The sequence below is a fragment of the Haliotis rubra genome, unplaced genomic scaffold, assembly GCF_003918875.1.
Source record: "Haliotis rubra isolate DU_JTF1 unplaced genomic scaffold, ASM391887v1 Scf147, whole genome shotgun sequence".
Classification (NCBI taxonomy): Eukaryota; Metazoa; Mollusca; class Gastropoda; order Lepetellida; family Haliotidae; genus Haliotis; species Haliotis rubra.
In genome coordinates this window covers 1,713,022-1,737,889 of record NW_025765414.1, presented here as the reverse complement: position 1 = coordinate 1,737,889, position 24,868 = coordinate 1,713,022, and the positions used below count along the sequence as shown (strand labels likewise).

The following is a 24,868-nucleotide window of genomic DNA, read 5'->3' as shown; positions in this document are numbered from 1 at the left end:
TGGCAAGCGCCAGTGGGCGGCACGCTAATACGGGTCAGTTGTCATGTCAGTGCTCAACTTATCCTTGTTTGCCAGTATATCTTTCCTTGAGTACAAAAGGTTGTTATTTGTCTACTTCTACAGAGTTCATGATCCTTGGTTCTCCTAGGAAGCCCAACACTTTCGGTGGGAACGTCACCTATTACACCAACGAGCACTATCAGGAATCTTGGGATTGAGATGGACAGACAACTGCCTGATCGAATGCAGGCCAGCAAAACAGCTAGATCAGCAAATTTCAAACTCTACACCATTGGAAAGATAAGAAAGTATCTCGACGCTGATACATGCAAAACACTCGTGCATGCTTATGTCACCTCTCATCTCGACTATTGCAACTCTCTCATATCCGGATCTGGTTCTGTTTCTCCTCTTCAGCGTGTACAAAACAAAGCAGCCTGTACCATCACTCGTACCAGACAGCGCCACCACATCACCCCAGTCCCGAGACAGCTCCATTGGCTTCCTATCAAACAGCGCATCACCTTCAAGATCCTCAGTCTGACCTACTCTGCACTCCACTCCGACTCAGCTCCTGCTTATCTCAAAGAACTTCTGACTCCCTATCTCCCGACAAGCAATCGTCACTCATCACAACAACAACAACAACAACTTTCACTTCCTTTTACAAGAACTAAACTGGCTAGCAAAGCCTTTTCTGTAGCTTCACCAGCTCTGTGGAACAGGTTACCACAGGAGATCAGATCCTCTGAAACCTTTGACATCTTCCGACAGAAATTAAAAACTTTTCTATTCAATCAGTAGCGATCCTCCTCTCTCCTGTATGTAAAGCACCATTGAGCAGCTTATGCTGTATAATAGGTGCTATACAAATGTATTATTATTATTATTATTATTATTACTTTTCCAAATACTAAGCAGATTATCCAGAAAAGGGCAAATGCACAGTGTCCCAAATATAATATTGCCGAGTGAAGAAAAATCAAAATCAAATAGATAGTTTTGTAACTGTTTTTGTTGGGATTTTTGTTTTGTTTTTTTTAAATCAAAATCCAAGTACCCGTAACATTGATATCATATTTACATTTTCCTGTTTCCATTTACCTGTTATGAGATGAGTGGGACATTTTTAAATGGTAAAACCATTCAGGTCTGAAAATAATAAAGTACACTCCGGTTTGAAAAACTCACTACGTTGGACAACAAGAAAAGGCAACGTTGCAGGCACCTCAGTAAATTAAGAAATTTAGTGAGAAGGGCGTGGGATGATTTTGTTTTGTTTATTTCGTTTTGTGTGTGTGTGTGTGTGTGTGTGTGTGTGTGTGTTCGAAGCTTGCTTCTACTAGAGATCGGTACTCGCATCGCCAGTATATTGACATTTCATATCAAAGGTCTTTGTCATGTGTAACCATATGTGGCAATGCAATACTAGTGTCGGGCGGAGGAACATGGTCCTATATATTGCTCCTGTTTTATGGCGGATGGTAACGAATCATCAAAATGTGTATGGCACACACACACACACACACACACACACACACACACACACACACACACACACACACACACACACACACACGCACAAACACACACACGCACAAACACACACACACACACAAAACACACACACACACAAAACACAAAACAAAAACAAAAAACCCCTACACATTGAAAATCACACAATTCACAAAAACACACACACATCCATGAGTCCACACAATCGCCCTAGCTTATTTTCCATGTGAATCCTAAGCGAAATTCACTCATTTGTTTTTCACAAATCTGAAAATATCAAAAGGCACCACTTCAGTACTTGGGTAATACACATGCCAAGTTCGCAAAAAGATATAAAGAACGATTTATGTGCGGAGTACTTCCGACAAATCTGAAAATATCAAAGGCTGCGACGGTATAACATGTACGCTCAGCGCTCAGCACTCACGGTATTATTACTGAACATGCCTCTCGAACCGATTCCAAGATACCAGTCGGCCGATCGCTAAAATCCAGGAAAAGCTAATGGGTGCTACTAAAATGGAATGGATTTTCCGATTCTGCAGTTCGAAATTATGGACTGACCTACAACAAGTGTGCTATTACATGTAAAATTGTTTTTGATCGAAAGTGGATCAGTTTATTAACGTTTTTGATCAGTAAAAGCACAGAATATGTTTAAATTAGAGATTTATAGAAAACTCGATTTCCGCATTAACTGTGAACTTAAAGCGGGACAAGTATTTCGGATTACCTACATGGTCACGTTGCTCCTAATTTGCTACAGCTATGTCCATTGGTCATTTGGAATTGCCAAAATACAAAGAGACAAAGTATCATTGGCTGAAAGTTCATTTTGAATATTCCAAGGGTATATTATAGAGAGAAAATTCACCTGATTAAAAGGTTGGACCAATAAGCTGACAAGTGAAGAAACACCTGTTCATGTCTTTGAAACATTGCACCTGTATTGGGTTCCGTGATAATCATATCTACAGAAGGTGAAATCGTATTGTTCTCGATCGCGAGCGATGCATTACATGCATATATAGATAAAATCACTGGCCCTCGTCTCTTTGCGAGGATCAGAGATTAATTTATTTTCTTAGATGACCCCCGACTCGAAATGCTTCACAGTCAGGGGTCATCTTAATTTGTTTATAGTTTTTAAAAATCTTTAATGCTTGCAAATACACGAAGGCCTGATGGTAAAATACCAAATCAAAATGATTTTCAGGTGTATCGTAATGATTGATGTAAGCCCTATCAACGGTCAGTCATTTACTTTTGTTCCCTGTGCAACTAAGTCTTGTGTAAAGAAAGATAAACGTTTAGAAGTGCTATCGATGGTGCTCCTGCCAAATCTTACAGATACTGACAGTTGACACTGAAATCGTGAATGACTGTGTAATGTATTTCTAGTAATTCTAGAGTTAATGTTAAGATCTTGCATGAACCAAACTCGAAAAAAACGTTCACTCAGCTTGGCCGGATAATATAGTTCATGAAACTTTTCTATTTCAGTATTTAAAATTGATATTTGTTTATATTTAATTTGTTAATTGAATACACCTCAGAGGTTAACCCTTTTTGAAAAAGATATATGGCAAGAACCTTAAAAGACGAATGAAAAATGTTCTTTGAGAGAGACAGATATTTCGTAATTCAAAGGGAATATTTTCTTACTGGTGAGGTGTTAGGAGAGAATTAGAGTTGTGTTCTTTGTTCTATAAATTATTGTTGGTTTTTGTGTGTTTTGTGTGTGTGTGTGGGGGTTTAAGCACACCAGTAACGGGTGGGGTTGCCTAGTGGTCAAAGTGTTCTCTCGTCACGCCGAAAGCCCGGGTTCGATTCTCCACATGGGTACAATGTATGAAGCCCATTTCTGGTGTCCCCGCTGAGATATTGCTGGAATATTGCTAAAAGCGGCGTAAAACCATACTCACTCACTATACCACTCACACTAGTAACAGAACGTCCAGCGCCATAAGCGAAGAAATGAAAATAATCTCTAAAATCATCTAAAATCACACCTGATCATGATCGGAAATCACTGACATGCTAAACAGCAAAATGGTAAAACAAAAGTTGATCAATATATTCAGTAATCATTAACTAGTAATCTGAACATGTCTTCTTCTCACTTGCCAGAAAATTTGTTTTCTTTGTTGTTCAGCGCGGTCGGGAACAGACAATCCAGTGATCAACAGCATGAGCATCGATCTACGCAGTTGGGAACCGATGACATCACAACTGTGTCGACCAAGTCAGCGAGCCTGACCACCCGATCCCGTCAGTCGCCTCTTACGACACGCATGGGTTACTGAAGATCAATTCTAACCTTGATCTTCACGGGTCTTAAGCCAGAAGAAGCCCGGAGATGTCACGTACATTAGTGTTTTACATCTTCCATTACAATGCAGAACACCCTTTCCTGAGTTACCCATGAACCAGTGAAACTGAAATTTTGCTGTTTGTTCTCTTTCAATTCATTTTCAGGCATTACCAAATCTACGTCCAGGGATATTGATTCCGAGGTTTACGGGAACATGGAGGTTATAATAATAACCCTACGACAGACAACACCCCATGGCTTCAGATCGTTTACACACAACTGTACAACACTGTAATTATGAGCATGTCAGCGTGATTTTGAGTCGTGTCTATGATTTCATTTGATAACAGATACCCTAGCAGTAATTCTGTGGCGTGGTTAGCCAGCCGTTGCACATGACTCTATGAAAGTGACACGGATTACAAGTCTCAATACACAAGTCAGTTGCTGAAAAGATGGCTCAGACAGTCCTCGCACTCATGGTCCTTTTAACGTTTGCCCGAAGCAACAGTACGTTGACGATGCAGCTTGGAGGCCAACTTAAACCTCCTGACACGGACACTGCTCCTGTTGGAACCAATATAGAGATCGCACCTTTCAAGCCAGCACCAGATGCAACTATCACGGACCTTTTTGCTGCGCTAGAACTGTCGCACATTCCAGGTAAGGATTTGGGGATGAAAGGTGGTATGTTGTTTGTTCTTTATTGTGTTTTGCGTAGTAATAATAATATTAATCTTTAATCCGTAAAACAAAATAATAAAGTTCTTGGTGGGTTCGACTAGGCAGTGTTTCCTGGGAGAAGTCCCATTCACTGTCTGGGCTGCGTGTAGAGGGGGCAAGGGCCCTGAGCTGATGATGAGCCTTACCAGCCTGACTGTGCCAGGATCACCCGAACCCTCTCTGCTGCATACTATCTTTAATCTGTAAAAAATAATACTAATAAGGGCCTGATTATGTACGCCTCTCCGTGGTGGGCCTAAATAGGGGAATTATATTCCCTGAACCAAACGTGCATCACCCAGTTAGGGCTGACCCCCCGAAGCTGGTTTTTCACTGGGTTACAGATAGCCAAGAGGAAAGTTTTAATTCACTTCCGCAGCCCAGTCAGCCTTCCTGCAGTCATACTGGAGATGGGACTTGTCCCAAGGGAAGGCACAGCACCCGATCAAGAATATCTTGGTCAAACCATCTCAAAACCACACTACTTGAGTGTGCGAAAGCGACAGGATGGCCTGATAATAAACGCATCAATGGCAAGTCGCTTAAGCTGCATTGGGACAATGCCATGCCCATGTATGCTTTCCTGACGGAGCAAAATCTCCGAGATCAATTCCGGCGGCTTAATAATCTCATGCCCCGTGAGCCAGTTCAACCCACAACTGTTGCCCGTCAGGAACCTTTGCATGAGCAGAATGCTCAAGTGGCAGCAGATCCAAAACTTCTAATGGATGTCCGCGTGAACCTCTCTCTTCTTCCCGAAACAAACCCTTCTGGCATAGAGCCAATTGGCCCCGAAATTTCTGCTTCTCATTCTTCTTCTTCTACAGTTGCAGATCTTTCTGAGAACCCTGTTTATATCATGTTTAACACTATTTATGAGGAAATTTGTGGTTTACCTTTGGAAAAGTGGAGGCCAATTAAACAACTAAACGTTTCTTTTCCCAAAAATGAAATTGATTTATTAAATGAAGCTATTTCCTTGAAACTTTCTGCGGACTGAAGTGAATTGCTGAGTCTATGCTGCCAATCGAACTTTGGAGGAACTTCACTCAGTTTCTAAGGAAAAAACACCCAATTCTAAGAACAAGACATCAAAGAAAAACCGGTTTCAAGTAAAACTTAATGAAACTAGAAGAAACATTTCCTGGATAGAGCTGTGCCTTAAAATAAGATCATCAGGGAATCCCATGTCTAAAAGACAAAAGTCAATTTGAAGAAAATTAAAATTACAGTATAAGACAGAAAAGGTATTTCTCCAAATTGTCGATTCCCTTAAGGCCAAAATAAAGGTTTGGACCGAAAGAAAGAAAAAATGAGAAAATAAAATAAATGGTTTGGTACCTCCTGATCTCTTGGCGAGGATCAGAATAAACAGCCCTTCTGACACTCTGGGTAATGCAGAAGGCCGCAGTGTTGGGGTTGGGGAGCCTTCATATTCTCCGGTATGTTCTTCGACTAGGTGAACACAGGCAATTTTGAACAGAATAAACAAACACTTCTGCAGGCAACTGAAATCAAACGGTGATGGTGAGCATAATAAACGGCCTCCCATGGATGCCAATGAAAGGTTCTGGAAACAGTTGTGGTCTGTACCCGGCGACTGTAACCTGGAGGCACCATGGGTCCGTGATTATGACAATGCAATGCATGAGAAAATAACTAGGTCGTTTGTCTGTTACATCTCACCAGATTGCCTGAAAAGTGTTATCAAAAAGTCTAAATCTAATACAGCTCCAGGGCCTGATGGCATTCGAAACCGGTACTGGAAACTGTTCCCCTGTGTCCAAACACCATTACTTCACTGCTTCAATACTCTCGTGGACACAGGTGATGTTCCTCCATGGTTCTGCAAAGGTCGCACCATACTCCTTCCCAAAAAGGGGGACTTGACTGATCCCAAAACTTCCGCCCTATGACATGTTTGAATACACAATACAAAATCTTCACAGGGTGTTTGACAAACCTCGTGTCATCTTACTGTTCTTCCAATGATATAAGTTACAGAGAGCAGAAGGGAGCAAGAAAGGGATGTTGGGGGTGCAAGGATCAACTTCTTGTACAGAAAATGATTTTGGAAGAGGCTAAAACATATCACCGCAACCTCTACATGTGCTTGATTGACTAGCAAAAGGCATACGACTCTTTCCCTCACAAATGGATTCTGAAGTCTCTGAGTTGTATTGACCTCCCTGAGCGACTACTTGATTTAGTCAAGTTTTTAATGAGTTGCTGGTCTACTCAAATCTATTCCAATCAGAAGGGGAATATCTCAAGGGGACTCCTTCAGTCCTTTGCTTTTTTTGTTTGTCTCTAAATCCTTTGAGCTTTCTGCTCAATAAAGAGGAGGGTTACCATCCCAGACCTCCTCAGCACAGACCCCCAACACCACTTACTCACCTTCTTTACATGGATGACATCGAGCTCCTTGCCAAAGGAGACGCCAATTTGAAAGAACAGGTTCTCCTTGTCGAATCCTTTTTATAATAATATTGGCATGACATTTGGACTCGACAACTGTAATACTCTTCATTTGAAACGTGGCAAGGTAGTTAATGATGGATCGGTCAAGTCACAGGGGGGAGGAGTTATTAAGCATCTTGTGGGAAATCAGGCCTACACCTATCTGGGAATACAAATTCGAGACAAGCTCCAGAAAGCCCTGATTCAAGAAAAACTTCGGGCCGAGTATAAATCTCGCTTAAAGAGCTAAATGCTCGAAACAAGGTCAAAGCCACCAATACTTTTGCTGTGCCAGTCCTTTCCTATTCCTTTGGAGTAGTTGATTGGACAAAACAAGACATCCACAGTCTTGAGCGCCTGACCAGAAGGATCATGTCTGATAACAGAGCTCACCACCCTCGTTCCTCTCTCAATCGTTTATATATGCCAATCAATTCTGGAGATCGGGGTTTGATTAACGTGGAGGCTCTTCATGATAGAATTTTATTGTGCACTTTGCACATATTTATTTGTCGGATGATCTTCTGGTGATGCATGTGAAGACTCATGATGAAAAGCAAGGAATTCCACAGCTATTTTAAGCGTGCCAAGGCTGTTGGACAAAATCTGAATTTTGAGGTTGATTTTGTTGATGGCGATGTACTGCTGTACGCGATGTACAGCGATGGGAGTAAACCAGGTGAAGTCCTTCACCAAGTCTGCCCAGAGTCGGTCATTTGTGGAGAAGCTTTCTGAGAAACCACTGCATCGTGTGTACATGCAGTGTTTGGAACAGAATAGCAATCCAACCGACTCCTTTGCCTGGATGAAGTCGGCTGGTCTTAAATGTGAAACTGAGGGCTTCCTTTTTGCTGCTCAGGACCAGTCACTCCCCACTCGTAATCGCCAAAATGTGATTCTTAAAGAAAATATCAATATGAAATGTCGACTGTGTAATGAATTTACAGAGACTGTCCAACACCTTGTCAGTGGATGCCCTTCTTTGGCACAAACAGCATATCTTAAACGACATGATGGCATGGCTCGTTCCTTTTACTATCTTCTTCGCCATGTCTGTGACTTTGACTCCAAGATCCATCCATGGTACGACCCTGAACATGTCCAGGGAATCATGGAAAATGATGCTTTCAAACGTCTGTGGAATAAGCCCATATACAGCCTCAGAAGAATTCCTGCCAACAAACCTGATCTTGTCCTTTTTGATAAAGCCAATGAATTTATTTATATCATTGAATTTTCTGTTCCTTTTGACAGCAGTGTGATTGGCAGGATTCAGGAAAAGCATGATAAATATGTGGACCTCACCTTTGAAATGTCTCGCTTGCATCCCAAGTACACTGTCGTCAGGCTCCCCATTGTTCTCGGTGCCCTTGGTTTGGTACCTCCTGATCTGTTGGCGAGGATCAGGAGAGTGCCCGGGTTCTCCACCGGGAGCACAGCCCTTCTGACACTCTGGGTAATGCAGAAGGCTGCAGTGTTGGGTTGGGGAGCCTTCATATTCTCCGGTACGTTCTTGGTGGGTTCGACTAGGTGAACACAGGCAATATTTTGAACAAACTCACTTGCCTAAGGCGAGACTACATGTATCACATGTGCTTCGTTGTGGGGCAGGCTTCAAGTCCTAGAAACTCTCAGGAGCACAAGTCAAGCTGCCAAACACGGTCACCCATCCAATCATCCTACCAGCAGTAAACCACCTATATGAGGTGTGCTCAGACAGTTCAATGATATTTATATCTATAAAAAATACTTGTAGAGCGCTTGGATCTGGTTGAACCACTCAAAAGTGCTGTACTGAGCTAGGAACTGGCAGTTGAAAACTTGTTAAGGTCTTATTAAGGGAACAGTGTATGCCTCATGGAAGAAGTAGGTCTTTAGATTTGCTTTGAAAGCTGACGGTTCATAATCTGACCTCAGACTTAATGGCAGATTGTTCCAGGTCCGGATGTGTCGAAATATCTGTCTCCAAATGTTCTGGTTCTAGTGGAGGGGACACAGAGAAGCAGTTGATCTTGTGACCTCAGATGTCGTGTTGGCAGGTAGAGTTGATTGAGATCAATTCTCTCTCTCTTCCCCTTCCCCTAGACCACATCAATCACACACGTGGGACCCGGAGTATAATGTGTACCTAGCACCCCACCTATCTAATCGTGGCATACGTCTGACTTGACTACCCAGGAAACTACAGTTTAGAAATGATCCTGAGCAACCTTTCATGAGCAATGCCTTTCAGAGAAGGTGGCAAATGGGATCGTGTGGTGAGCCTCGCTGGCTTGTTTGATGCATGACGTAATGACGTAGCCCAATTGCCCATGATGTCAATATCTGGATTGCATTGTCCAGACTCGATTATTACAAAACTCTCTCCTAAAGTTGGAATATTGCTGAGTGCGTAAAACCATAAACAGATTGTTCGGGGGTAGATAACGATGAATATCCGTACCGAAGGGATTGATTCAGTTTCTATGCATCATGGCCATGTAATATCAGGCTTATCTTGCCAGATTCTGCTGCTGGTGATATCCGAATGTGTAAAACCTTTGGACATAGTTATCATTTCTCTGAGCCTTCGACACAAAGCACTGAAGTAGTGTGATATTGGTGTCTCCAGACAAACAGGAGTTTTCATGGACATTTCCCCACTTTTCTGATCCTTTGGTATCTTCCCAAAATGATTTCTGCCCATCTTGTACAAACGAAAAACACATCTTAAAATGTCATTAATACCAGGGCAATGGTTTGGACAGAGCGATTATGATTTTACATTGTTAGCAATATTCCACCACTATCAATGTGGAGGATACACATGGACGAAAGCTTTACCTGGATTTTTCGTATTTAAGCCCCGGGTTTAAATATGGAAAATCACTGTTCTAGGGATGAAATATTTTAACCATATTTAAGCCCAGGGCATAAATTCGAAAATGAGCAATATGTTGACAAAATATAAAGAATCGGGTTTTTTTATCTCTTTTATCAGGAAACTGGTCTATAAATTTAAAATTGAATGACCACATGGTTCAATTTAACTGCAACTGCATGCACATCATAGGGGTTAAGATGATCAATTTCTGTCACTAGTAACTGCCCTGTAACCGGTGTCCAAAATATTCTGTAAACGTGACAACCTCGCAGAGGCACTACTAATGTTAAAAACGTCGAGGTTCGCCATGGCGTTTGGAAGGGGGACGTCACTCTAAACACCCAAGAATTAAATCAAAATTGGGCTAGATTTCGTGTGGGCCTAAATACGTGAATTCCCAGTAACCTCTTGGCTACCTCAGTCTTCCATGATCGTATGGACGAATCAGCATTTACAATGAGACACATATTGGCCAAAATGTGTGTGGCCACATGCAGACCACCAATATATGCTTGCCTGAATAGCAACAAGACGTAAAGACCAATTAACTTCTCTTGATACACGCAGAAGATAAAGTGACAGAAGCCTATAGTCCTCCGTAAGAAATATCTGCTAAACGCATAGCCGATTCTACAATTCCGACCATATGAGGAGCATGTTTATCAATCACTATCACAATAAGTATTCTCGTGACGCTTAAGTAAGTGAGTGAGTTCAGTTATATTCCGCACTCAGCAATATTCCGATCACGTTGGTCGCCTCTTAGGATAAGCATGGGTTACTGAAGATCAATTTTAATGGGCACAATGTGTGAAGCCCATTTCTGGTGTGCCCCGCTGTGATATTGCTGGAATATTACTAAAAGCTTCGTAAAAATTGACTCACTTACTCACAATACTGATGATGCCATTTGCCCCACAATTGGCACCCATCATAAGCTTATGCAAAAGCTAATCAATTGTTTAAAGTCATACTCAGAGTCATGTATTCAAAGTAGGGTGCACATTATGTTCAGTACTCCAGGTGAGGTGAGGTAAGGTGAGGTGAAATTGGGTTTATCGTCACGCTGGAGAATATTTCGCTCATATGACGACGTGCATGCGTGTGTATGTGTATGTGTGGCTGCTTGTACTAGCCCAGACTGAAGCTGGTTTTATAGTGCTAGCCCACTGAGATACCATACCGCAGTGAAGCATGAATACACACCTCAGACACAGTATACGGACTCCGAGCCGACCAGTCCTTGTTGTACCCATTAATGCCGAGCGCCAGGCAGGGACCAACAAGTACCATATTTTAACGTCTTTTGGTATGACGCGGTCGGGGTTCGAACCCGCGACCTTCCGCACTCCGGGCGGACGCTCTAACCACTACACCACGGAGGCGGTATTCAGTACTCCAGGTCGCAGGATACGTCATCCTTTACTTCATGTTTCCATGCCAAGTTGATTATTGACCATTGACAGATGTGGGTGAGTCAGTGAGTGATAGAGTTTGGTTTTACGCCGCTTTAGCAATATTCCAGCAACATCAGGGCGGGTACTCCAGAAATGGGCTTCACACATTGTACCCAGTTGGGGAATCGAACTTGGGTCTTCGGTGTGACGAGCGAACGCTTTAGCTATTGGGCTACCCATGCCCCGTATCACCAGTATTAGTTTGGAGGATGAATGGTGGTTAAATGAAGAGCATAATGCAGATTTTGCTGAAAATATCCTTTAAATATTATTTGATCTTCTCAGCTCCCTTTCATACCAGTGCACACAACGCCTTAGTAAACCACAGTGATCAAATGACGTCAACAATCTTTAGCTGTGACGTCGTTTTAGTTTGACGTTATTCCTAAATTACGTCACAGTACGAATTTAATTACTTCGATGGAGTCCGGATGACATATATCATACATTAGTGCACGTGAAATCGTAGATTTGCATTCGATGTCAATTAACTTGGTAATTTCTAACCACAAGCGGTAGTAAATCAACACGACCGTAGGGCTTAGACTGCCACTTTGGGACATGTTCAGAATTCACACTTCAGATATTTTAACTGAATGAAATAACGTGCTTTTCACCTCTTGCTAATAGTCTGTTTGCTTCATTTAATGTTTGATAGAACAATGAACATTAAAATGAGTGACAATTTCGTTTTGCGCCAGTAATGTCCTCAACACGATCATGGAGCGAAGACGCCAAACAAAGAGTTTTCGTGAGCTGAACACTCATTTCTGCTGTTCACTTTAAAACAAAACAACACGTGTCATTCTCAAAATCACCTGCAAACATTGAAACTTCCGCTGTGCATGAACATTCTGTTGCAAATTTTGAATCTCGACCTACTGGCAAACAAGGATAAGTTGAGCACCGACCTGACAATTGACCCGTATTAGCATGTATGAGTGCCGCCCACTGGCGCTTGCTAATGTGGAGCTAAGGCCCGAGGTTTTCTCATGATGGTGTAGTGCGACTTCCTACACCAACGTGAGTTAATGAGCACGAGCGTGAGCACGTACCAAAAAGGCAGTAAGGCCAGAAATTATTGGAAAATGCTTTTGGCAATTATTTGTTTATGGTTGGTATTTCATATGGTTCCAAACTCATATATAATCAATCATATACCACCTCGACCTAATATGGAATATGAGTAATCACGATGTACCATTCCCTAATCATAATGATTACTCAAAATATCGAAAAACGCAGAAAATCCATGGTAGAAACACTTCAAAGAAACATCTTTGAAGGCACCTGCCCACCTGGCAGGCACAGGGTGTACAGCGTTATGTAACGCATGGGCAGTGCATGTCAGGGACCGTCTCAAAATATCAAGTGTCAGTATCACTGCTTGTCGAGGACTCAACAGTGCAATTCGGCTGGCGTTAACGCCGTCCCGCAGACGGTTTCGTCCTCGATTTTGAGAACACGACCTTCAGCCTTTAGCCATACGTCTGGGGTAATTCTCGCAAAAGAAGCATACACAAGCTCTTTAACGTTTGAAAGCGTGAATGTGGTATTATTGCGAGCAATAAAATTCTCACAGTTACCCCAGATCAGCTGATGGGATTGAGCTCACAGTGCCGTACTGGTGTACGCAGAACTATGTGGCCTTGTTTTGCAGTTAGTTCGTAAATGATGTACTGGATTGTACTTGATTGTACTGGATTGGCTTTTTGTGCTGCCGGATTTTATCCATAAGCTGGGGCTTTGTTTCTGATTGCCTATAAGGCACGTTACAGGAAGTGAGTAAATCCTGCAACTGAGCCTTGAGATTGCTCATGGTGGGTGTGATGGTACCAGGGACATGCAGGTTATGGTAACTGGCGTTATCCAAAATGATAACGCTTGGTTCGTCCAGCTGCGGTAAAAGCTGATGTTCGAACCAATCCAAAAACCCTGCCCATTCATTTCGCTATGGTAATCACCATCAGATTTCTTGGCCTCAAAAACAAAGTCACAACCCCGAATCAGTCCCTTGCTACGGGTACCAGCATGCAAGATGATCAGGCGTCTACCTTTGCCTGATGGTAACACTGGTGCCTTAGAACAATCTGAAGGAAGCCACATCCCATCGGTTGAGTGATTTTTATTACACCAGGTTTCATCAAGGTATATAATTTGAAACCCCAAATTGCGGTATTCTTCAACTGTTCTGAGCTAAGCTGATCGCATTGGCAGGATTGAGTACATTTCTCTAAACACAGCTCTGGCATCTCCTCTTCTGGTGTACCTGAACCCCATTTCTACCAGAACTACAATAAGTGTTGTTTTCGAGACATTTATTGTATATTTGAACTCATGTATTTTAGTACACGTCGGTGGGATTTTGCGTTCATACAGTTTATATACTGCACGGCGTATGACACCCTTATCAAAGCTATCCAGTTTGTGTTTCCTATCTGGTTTTGATTTTGACACGACACCTGAGGTAACTGATATGTTTACAACTTTGTAAAACTGACTATATGTCAAATTAGGGGCTTTACACATTCTATAGTAAACCCTGTCAAATCTGACGAGAGGTTTCTCCCTTTGTTTCTCCAGTATGAAATACTGGAATAAATTCGAAATTAATTGTTCTGCAGAGATATCAAGTCGCAGGTTGCCAGTTCAGTGCTCATACATGTGAAAACTTCTATGGGTGAACAAGATTATCTATGCGATTTGAATTAAGACTTTATTTACGTAATTATTTTGAATATAACTACATGTACTACAAGAGTTCCATCTTTTTCACATATAGATGTTCAACAAACAAAACCTTTTACAATCATTTATGCAATTTAATTAGTTGATACTATATGAATAATTATAGTCTGTATTTCAAAACTACAGTCTGTACTTAGAATATTTACGAATGTTGTTAAAACATTAAAATGTCTTCCTGTGAAGTCACCCCTCAAGTGCATTGTTTCATCTGAGCTGTAACATCCAACTAGGGAGAGTCGTACATATATCATATATGTGCTTTTATCTTGTGTCAAATTCATCATATTCATATTGAAGAAAAAAAACATTTTCCAAGTATTTCTGGCCTTACTTTTTTTATAGCCTACATCTGCTCTACCTTTCACAAACCAAATGTTTGCTCATTGCCGTGCATCATACTACTTCTCGTAAACACGTTCTCTGCGCCGGTCCAACTTATCCTTGTTTGCCAGTAGATGTGGTGAAGATGTGTTCATGAATGTTCATGAAAGATGCATTACATGATTGCAGAATTGGATTTTGTATAACGCACAGTTACTTGTTTTCGTCAGTATATATAAAGTTTAGTGATTGAGTGACCCTAAACCAGACTCACTAAAATGACACGTGTTTATACGTTCTGGATGATTTTCCTCATTTTCGGGCACAAGACTACCTGGTACGTTCAGTCATTACAGGAAAACGCAAATCAATATGACATCAGAATATATCTCATTGGTAGATGTGAAATATTAAATGGCAATGCTGATCCCTTTGTCCAACAAACTATGAACTTTTGAAAACAAAAATGTTAGAAACTGTTATTTGGTTAAATGTCTCAGGAACGATTGAGGCTCCAGCTCCAGCTCCAGCTCCAGCTCCAGCTCCAGCTCCAGCTCCAGCTTCGGCTCCAGCGCTTCCAACAGCAGAGATAGTGCCTCCAAGTGGTTTCGAGAGCCCAACTATATCCACCAGGACACCATACAACAACGTTGGTGTCAGTGACGTCTCCAACATGAACCTTGGAATCAACATGGTGCTTGAGTTCACCAAAAGAGTTGAAAACAAGGGTCAAAGGTTTTGTCAAAAAAAGTGTATAACCGATGATGATAACTGTACAGTTGCTGTCCACTGCGACTGGATGTCTCCTGCAACTACCACAGCTCCGTGTACTGGCAGCATAACTGAGTGTGGAATTTTCAATACCAATGTCAGGCCTAGGAGGGAAGGAGGAGTGTGTTTGTTCTTCAAACAAAAAACAGGTTTAGAAGACATCAGCCCGGAGTTAACATCGGAGTCAAATTGCAAAGAAATCGTCTATCGTAAGTGTTTAAATTTATCACTCATTTTGTAAAATCTGAAATCCAATCTAAACTGGGTTTACTTCTTCATAGTGTTGAACCCGTGAAGATCCGGGTTAGAACTGATTTTCGGTTACCCATGCTTGTCGTAAAGTGCGACTTACTGGATCGGGTGGTTCGCTGACTTGGTTGACACATGTCATCGGCTCCCAGTTGCGTAGATCGATGTTCATGCTGTTGATCCCTGGATTGTCTGGTCGAGATCCGATTATTTACAGACCGCCACCATATAGCTGGAATATTGCTGAGTGCGGCGTAAAACTAAACTCACTCACTCTAAATGCCCTTCATCACAAATATGTATTGCAGATCCGTCTTGCAGGGACTGGACTGTTGGTGTCCCCGATCACTGGGTTCCTACCGGGGAAGCTAGCTTTCGGTCAGGGGGAGCGGTGTCCCACATCTTCCAGTGTGAAACAGGCTACAACAAAAAAGGGATATTGTATGTGACCTGTAATAACATTGGGGTGAAAACACCGAACCCGGATGCTCGTTGTGAAGCCGCAGGTACGTCCTGGTATAGTGAGTAAGTTTAGTTTTACTTCGCTTTTCGCATTATTCCAGAAATATCACGACTGGGGACACCAGAAATGGGCTTCCAATTGTACCCATGTGGGGAATCGAACCCGGATCTTCGGAGTGAAGCGCTAGGCTACCCCACCGCTCCACGTACTAGAATTACGAGTTATTATGAAGACGCAATGAAATTAACTTGTCTGAATATATCTATTGGATTACCTTGTGGTAGAGCCATCTACACCATCTGGTACACATATTATGTTTCGTTGGTCAAACAAACATCATATGTTGTCTGTTGCGGGCGCTGGAATAGCCTAGTGATAAAAGCCGAAAACATGGGTTCGAGTCCCCACATGGGTACAATATGTGAAGTCCATTTCTGGAGTCCCCCGCCGTGATATTGCTTGAATATTGCTAAAGCGGCGGAAAACTAAACTTGATTTTCAATGGGGTTTCATCAGATTCTGCCACAATGTCATCCATCGGTCCATATTAGATACTATCTCGCACTGCACTTACTAAACCGAAACATGAGTCTCATTAACCTATTCAGATAATGACCTACTTTTCAGCCGATCCGAATTTTCTCGTGTGAAAGAGAAAATAGACAATTATTGTTACACTGAATTCCAATTTTTTGTTTCATAAGAAAATGGTATTTACAAATGAATTTTAAGTTTAAACTATCCAGTTAAATGAACTGGTCTCAAAATTCTTGACTGGTTATTGTACTAAGTTGCGCAATAGGACGGAACCCAGTCAACAGGAAACAAGACTGTTGTGTAATCAACGTTTTGACTTGACTTATTTCAACAGGTCCAGTCGCAGTGTGATTCATCGGTCCATGGTATATAAAGCATTATCTAGCCAAGCACTCAACATATTATCAACAGATCCAGCCGCATTGTGATTCATCGCTATATGGTACATGATACATGATCTCGCCCACAACCCTAATATACTATCCCAAAAAAGCAACGCCTAGGTGTTTTGTATTTTTTAAAATCTATTAATTACCTATTGTGTTCAAACAGGGATACTCTACAACAGGCCTTATATAGTCTCCCTGGTTCAAACAATCGTCAAAATATGCAACAAAAGTGTTGATAACATGATTTTAGTACAAAATCGACTTTACCTGAAAATGTTGATTTTGATGAAATTTCTTACAATGATTAAAAAGGTATCGCCACAACGCAACAACAATCACCTTCCAGTTGAAATTGGGCAGCAAAGAGCATGCACTGCCTGGCTTTAAAAATCCAGATTACTTTCGGAAATCGGCATTCGTTTTGAAGGAGTTTCAAGGTCAAATCACTACGCCACGTCTTGACGCTGCGACACGGAACATCGCCATTGAAAGAATGCAAGCTGGAGATTATCAATCTTCTGTTGCCAGGCGTCTGAATGTTAGTCTGAGCATGATATCACGGCTTGCAGCTCGTTACAACCAAACAGGTATAACAAATGATCGTCCTCTTACAGGCAGACCTCGAGTCACCACTGCAGCCCAAGATCGGTACATCCGGGTACTACATTTGCGTGATCGTACTGCCACGGGTGAGAGCACATCGGAGGATGTCCGGTCAAACTGTACGGAACAAGTTGAAAGAGATTGGTCTGAGAGCCAGGAGATCCGACGTCGAGACCATGCTACGTCGTCACCATCGCGCTCAGCGTCTCCACTTGGTTGGATAGACATTTCCTTCTTCTAAACTGATGTCAAACTTCATGCACAATAGTCTCTTTGTGGACGACTTATACATGTCGGAAAATACATTTTCGCCACAGATTTCTGGCCTATGCGTTTCTTTTCCTTTGATAGTATCTATAATGGGGTTGTGGACAAGAGCATATACCATGGACCGATGAATCACAGTTTGACTGGATCTGACTATATAATGAAGGGTGGTGGGCTAGATCATGTATCATGTACCATGTACCATGGACCGATGAATCACAGTTTGACTGGATCTGACTATATAATGGAGGGTGGTGGGCTAGATCATGTATCATGTACCATGGACCGATGAATCACAGTTTGACTGGATCTGACTATATAATGAACGGTGGTGGACTAGATCATGCATCATGTATCATGTACCATGGACCGATGAATCACAGTTTGACTGGAACTGACTGTTTAGTAGGAGGGTGGTGAGCTAGATCATGTATCATGTACCATGTACCATGGACCGATGAATAACAGTTTGACTGAATCTGACTGTATAGTGGAGGGTGGTGAGCTAGATCATGTATCATGTACCATGTACCATGGACCGATGAATCACTGTTTGTCTTGATCTGACTATATAATGAAGGGTGGTAGACTAGATCTGATGATCATCATGTACCATGTACCATGGACCGATGAATCACAGTTTGACTGGATCTGACTATATAATGAAGGGTGGTGGACTAGATCATGTATCATGTACCATGTACCATGGACCGATGAATCACAGTTTGTCTGGATCTGACTATATAATGAAGGGTGGTGGGCTAGATCATGTATCATGTACCATGTACCATGGACCGATGAATCACAGTTTGACTGGATCTGACTATATAATGAACGGTGGTGAGCTAGATCATGTATCATGTACCATGTACCATGGACCGATGAATCACAGTTTGTCTGGATCTGACTATATAATGAACGGTGGTGAGCTAGATCATGTATCATGTACCATGTACCATGGACCGATGAATCACAGTTTGACTGGATCTGACTATATAATGAAGGGTGGTGGGCTAGATCATGTATCATGTACCATGTACCATGGACCGATGAATCACAGTTTGACTGGATCTGACTATATAATAGAGGGTGGTGAGCTAGATCATGTATCATGTACCATGTACCATGGACCGATGAATCACAGTTTGACTGGATCTGACTGTATAATTGAGGGTGGTGAGCTAGATCATGTATCATGTACCATGTACCATGGACCGATGAATCACAGTTTGACTGGATCTGACTATATAATGAACGGTGGTGGACTAGATCATGTATCATGTACCATGTACCATGGACCGATGAATCACAGTTTGTCTGGATCTGACTGTATAATGGAGAGGGTGGTGGGCTAGATCATGTATCATGTACCATGTACCATGGACCGATGAATCACAGTTTGACTGGATCTGACTATATAATGAACGGTGGTGGACTAGATCATGTATCATGTACCATGTACCATGGACCGATGAATCACAGTTTGACTGGATCTGACAGTGTAATAGAGGACGGTGGTGCTAGATCATGTATCATGTATCATGTACCATGGACCGATGAATCACAGTTTGACTGGATCTGACTATATAATGAAGGGTGGTGAGCTAGATCATGTATCATGTACCATGTACCATGGACCGATGAATCACAGTTTGACTGGATCTGACTATATAATGGAGGGTGGTGAGCTAGATCATGTATCATGTACCATGTACCATGGACCGATGAATCACAGTTTGTCTGGATCTGACAGTATAATGGAGGGTGGTGGACTATATCATGTATCATGTACCATGGACCTATGAATCACAGTTTGACTGGATCTGACTTAATAATGGAGGGTGGTGAGCTAGATCATGTATCATGTACCATGTACCATGGACCGATGAATCACAGTTTGTCTGGATCTGACGATATAATGGAGGGTGGTGGGTTAGATCGTGTATCATGTACCATGTACCATGGACCGATGAATCACAGTTTGTCTGGATCTGACTATATAATGAACGGTGGTGCACTAGATCATGCATCATGTATCATGTACCATGGACCGATGAATCACAGTTTGACTGGATCTGACTATATAATGGAGGGTGGTGAGCTAGATCATGTATCATGTACCATGTACCATGGACCGATGAATCACAGTTTGACTGGATCTGACTATATAATGGAGGGTGGTGAGCTAGATCATGTATCATGTACCATGTACCATGGACCGATGAATCACAGTTTGACTGGATCTGACTGTATAATGAAGGGTGGTGAGGCTAGATCATGTATCATGTACCATGTACCATGGACCGATGAATCACAGTTTGTCTGGATCTGACTATATAATGAAGGGTGGTGGACTAGATCATGTCATGTACCATGTACCATGGACCGATGAATCACAGTTTGACTGGATCTGACTATATAATGAAGGGTGGTGGACTAGATCATGTATCATGTACCATGTACCATGGACCGATGAATCACAGTTTGACTGGATCTGACTGTATAATGAAGGGTGGTGGACTAGATCATGTATCATGTACCATGTACCATGGACCGATGAATCACAGTTTGACTGGATCTGACTATATAATGAACGGTGGTGGACTAGATCATGGACCGATGATGGATCTGACTATATAATGGAGGGTGGTGGAGCTATGTATCATGTACAGTTTGACTGGATCATGGACCGATGAATCACAGTTTGACTGGATCTGACTATATAATGTAGGGTGGTGGACTAGATCATGTATCATGTACCATGTACCATGGACCGATGAATCACAGTTTGACTGGATCTGACTATATAATGAACGGTGGTGGACTAGATCATGTATCATGTACCATGTACCATGGACCGATGAATCACAGTTTGACTGGATCTGACTATATAATGAAGGGTGGTGGACTAGATCATGTATCATGTACCATGTACCATGGACCGATGAATCACAGTTTGTCTGGATCTGACTATATAATGAAGGGTGATGGGCTAGATCATGTATCATGTACCATGTACCATGGACCGATGAATCACAGTTTGACTGGATCTGACTATATAATAGAGGGTGGTGGGCTAGATCATGTATCATGTACCATGTACCATGGACCGATGAATCACAGTTTGACTGGATCTGACTATATAATGAAGGGTGGTGGGCTAGATCATGTATCATGTACCATGTACCATGGACCGATGAATCACAGTTTGACTGGATCTGACTATATAATGGAGGGTGGTGAGCTAGATCATGTATCATGTACCATGGACCGATGAATCACAGTTTGACTGGATCTGACTATATAATAGAAGAGGTGGTGGGCTAGATCATGTATCATGTACCATGTACCATGGACCGATGAATCACAGTTTGACTGGATCTGACTATATAATGAAGGGTGGTGGACTAGATCATGTATCATGTACCATGGACCGATGAATCACAGTTTGACTGGATCTGACTATATAATGAAGGGTGGTGGGCTAGATCATGTATCATGTACCATGTACCATGGACCGATGAATCACAGTTTGACTGGATCTGACTATATATATGGAGGGTGGTGGGCTAGATCATGTATCATGTACCATGGGCCGATGAATCACAGTTTGTCTGGATCTGACTGTATAATGGAGGGTGGTGAGCTAGATCATGTATCATGTACCATGTACCATGGACCGATGAATCACAGTTTGTACTGGATCTGACTATATAATGAACGGTGGTGGACTAGATCATGTATCATGTACCATGTACCATGGGCCGATGAATCCGATGAATCATGAGTTTGACTGGATCTGACTATATAATGGAGGGTGGTGGGCTAGATCATGTATCATGTACCATGTACCATGGACCGATGAATCAGTTTGTCTGGATCTGACTATATAATGGAGGGTGGTGTGACTAGATCATGTATCATGTACCATGTACCATGGACCGATGAATCACAGTTTGACTGGATCTGACTATATAATGGAGGGTGATGGGCTAGATCATGTATCATGTGGGCCGATGAATCACAGTTTGTCTGGATCTGACTATATAATGAAGGGTGATGGGCTAGATCATGTATCATGTACCATGGGCCGATGAATCACAGTTTGTCTGGATCTGACTATATAATGGAGGGTGGTGGACTAGATCATGTATCATGTACCATGTACCATGGACCGATGAATCACAGTTTGACTGGATCTGACTATATAATGAACGGTGGTGGGCTAGATCATGTATCATGTACCATGAGGAGTATTTGGTATCCATTGTGGGTGATCAGGTTCATCCAAGTTGGACCCGTGAAGATCCGGGGTAGAATAGGTCTTCAGCAACTCATGCTTGCCACAAAAGGCGAATATGCTTTGTGGTAAGAGGCGACTAACGGGATCGGGTGGTCAGACTCGCTGACTTGATTGGCACATGTCCTCGGTTCCCAATTACGCAGATCGATGCTCATGCTGTTGATCACTGGATTGTCTGGTCCAGGCTCGATTATTTACAGACCGCCGCCATATAGCTGGAATATTGCTGAGTGCGTCGTAAAACTAAACTCACTCACTCATTCAAGTTGTGGTTATTATGGATCATATGTGCCTATTATTTCACACCATGCTGTCCGCCATATGTTCTACCTGTCCAATTCGCCTTCTCGATTCTTCCAAATTGCGTATCATAAGTATCTTGAACATTATCAGTTACATATCCATGGTATGGTACTCTTCATCAGATACATAGTTTGTTGTACGTAGAGTATTCCCCTGTAAAACTTGGGTCCGAAAAAAACCAGTATGAACGGTGATCTGAGGACCCATCTCTCATAACGGGTTCTCCTTTGATATTTAAAAGTCCAATACAACATTTCATCATTTCAACCCGTGAAGGTCCGGGTTAGAATATTGATCTTCAGTAACCCATGCTTGTCGTAAGAGGCGACTAACGGGATCAGTTGGTCAGGCTCGCTGACTTGGTTGACACATGTCATCGGTTCCCAATTGCGCAGATCGATGCTCATGCTGTTGATCACTGGATTGTCTGGTCCAGATTCGATTATTTACAGACCGCCGTCATATAATTGGAATATTGCTGAGTGCGGCGTTAAACTACACTCACTCACTCATCATTTGAACATCTCATCCACGTGTCTTTGCGACATCATCACCGTGGTATCCATGGATACATGAAATATGATCAGAGTACCTTTTTTCGAGGGGGCAGTGGGGTAGCCTTGTGGTTAAAGCGTTTGCTCGTCACGCCGAAGACCCTGGTTCGATTCCCCACATGGGTACAATGTGTGAAGCTTGTCATTTTGTCATGTTTGTTTATATGTATTTATATGTATTTATATGTATTTATATGAATTATGTTTGACTTTCTCTTGTACCACCAAATGTGGAGGTTTTTTTAGAATAAACTGAACTTAAATTTGAACTTGATCATTCCAGATGCGGTAAGTCACACGGTTACAAACACAGGGACGGGGCTGCCAGAATTGAGCATTCCATTGCTGAACCTGCTGGGCGGAAGTCCTCAAATACAAGACTCTTTCGCAACAAGGGAGCCGGTCAGTACGACAACGCGAGCACCCGCCACTACATCAGCCACAGCTACAACATCGCCTACTACGAGCTCCACTACTACAACCACAACATCGCCTACGACACAACATCGCCTACGCCTACTTCGAGCTCCACTACATCAAGCACAACCACAACATCCCCTACTACGAGCTCCACTACATCCAGCACAACCACAACATCGCCTACTACGAGCTCCACTACATCCAGCACAACCACAACATCGCCTACTACGAGCTCCACTACATCCAGCACAACCACAACATCAACACCTCAGGGTCAATCAACGGGTGTGTCAGGTGGTACAAAGCCTGGGTCAATGGGTTCACAAGGGCTCCAAGTAGTTGTTGGGATGCAATCAGCTGGTGAGTCACAGGCAGCCGTTGGGTTGGAATCAAGTGTGGGAACGGAATCAGATGATGGGTCACAATCAGGTGGTGTGTCACAGGCAGCTGTTGAGTCGCAATCAGGTGGTGAGTCGCAATCAGGTAGTGTGTTACAGGAAACTGTTGAGTCAAAATCAGCTGGTGAGTCGCAATCAGGTAGTGTGTTACAGGCAGCTGTTGAGTCACAATCAGAAAACGGAAATGGAAACGCTGTGTTACAGGCAACTGTTGAGTCACAATCAGAAAACGGAAATGGAAACGCTGTGTTACAGGCAGCTGTTGAGTCAAAATCAGGTGGTGAGTCGCAATCAGGTAGTGTGTTACAGGCAGCTGTTGTGTCACAATCAGAAAACGGAAATGGAAACGCTGTGTTACAGGCAACTGTTGAGTCGCAATCAGGTGGTGAGTCGCAATCAGGTAGTGTGTTACAGGCAGCTGTTGTGTCACAATCAGAAAACGGAAATGGAAACGCTGTGTTACAGGCAACTGTTGAGTCAAAATCAGGTGGTGAGTCGCAATCAGGTATTGTGTCACAGGCAGCTGTTGAGTCACAATCAGAAAACGGAAATGGAAACGCTGTGTTACAGGCAACTGTTGAGTCACAATCAGAAAACGGAAATGGAAACGCTGTGTTACAGGCAACTGTTGAGTCAAAATCAGGTGGTGAGTCGCAATCAGGTATTGTGTTACAGGCAGCTGTTGAGTCACAATCAGAAAACGGAAATGAAAACGCTGTGTTACAGGCAACTGTTGAGTCACAATCAGAAAACGGAAATGGAAACGCTGTGTCACAGGCAGCTGTTGAGTCACAATCAGAAAACGGAAATGGAAACGCTGTGTTACAGGCAACTGTTGAGTCGCAATCAGGAGGTGAGTCGCAATCAGGTATTGTGTTACAGGCAGCTGTTGAGTCACAATCAGAAAACGGAAATGGAAATGATAAAGGCAAAAAGGGTTAGAGCTCCAGATGGGGTTGTAATTCGATCGATAATAAGAAATATCGTCGATAGGAAACGTTATCAATTATTATCGATATGAAAATTGTGATATCGGTTGTGTTATCGATAATATCGTACATAAACCATTGACAAAACCTGAATGTGTTCACGTCTTCAAGAATAATGTTGACTTTAAAGATACGGGTTAGAATTGATCTTCAGTAACCCATACTTGTCGTAAGAGGCAACTAAGGCGATCTGGAGGTCAGGCTCGCTGGCATGGTTTGGA

At 42.4% G+C, this 24,868-nt stretch overlaps 1 protein-coding gene across 1 annotated transcript; it reads left to right on the top strand.

The window, feature by feature from the left end:
• The first annotated feature begins 4,284 nt into the window (after positions 1-4,284).
• Positions 4,285-24,600, top strand: LOC124269723 (uncharacterized protein DDB_G0271670-like). Its single transcript, XM_046704751.1, has 3 exons — positions 4,285-4,492; positions 14,974-15,136; positions 23,124-24,600. The coding sequence occupies exons 1-3, from the start codon at positions 4,285-4,287 to the stop codon at positions 24,598-24,600; spliced, it is 1,848 nt and encodes a 615-aa protein (XP_046560707.1).
• The last annotated feature ends 268 nt before the right edge of the window (positions 24,601-24,868 follow it).

What these genes read in the sequence shown, in the direction of transcription:
- LOC124269723 (XM_046704751.1), top strand. Translation starts at nt 4,285, where the DNA reads ATGGCTCAGACAGTCCTCGCACTCATGGTCCTTTTAACGTTTGCCCGA. An exon ending in AGAACTGTCGCACATTCCAG is followed by an intron (nt 4,493 to 14,973) that starts GTAAGGATTTGG and finishes CTTCGGCTCCAG; the next exon opens with CGCTTCCAACAGCAGAGATA. An exon ending in GTTGAAAACAAGGGTCAAAG is followed by an intron (nt 15,137 to 23,123) that starts GTTTTGTCAAAA and finishes TGATCATTCCAG; the next exon opens with ATGCGGTAAGTCACACGGTT.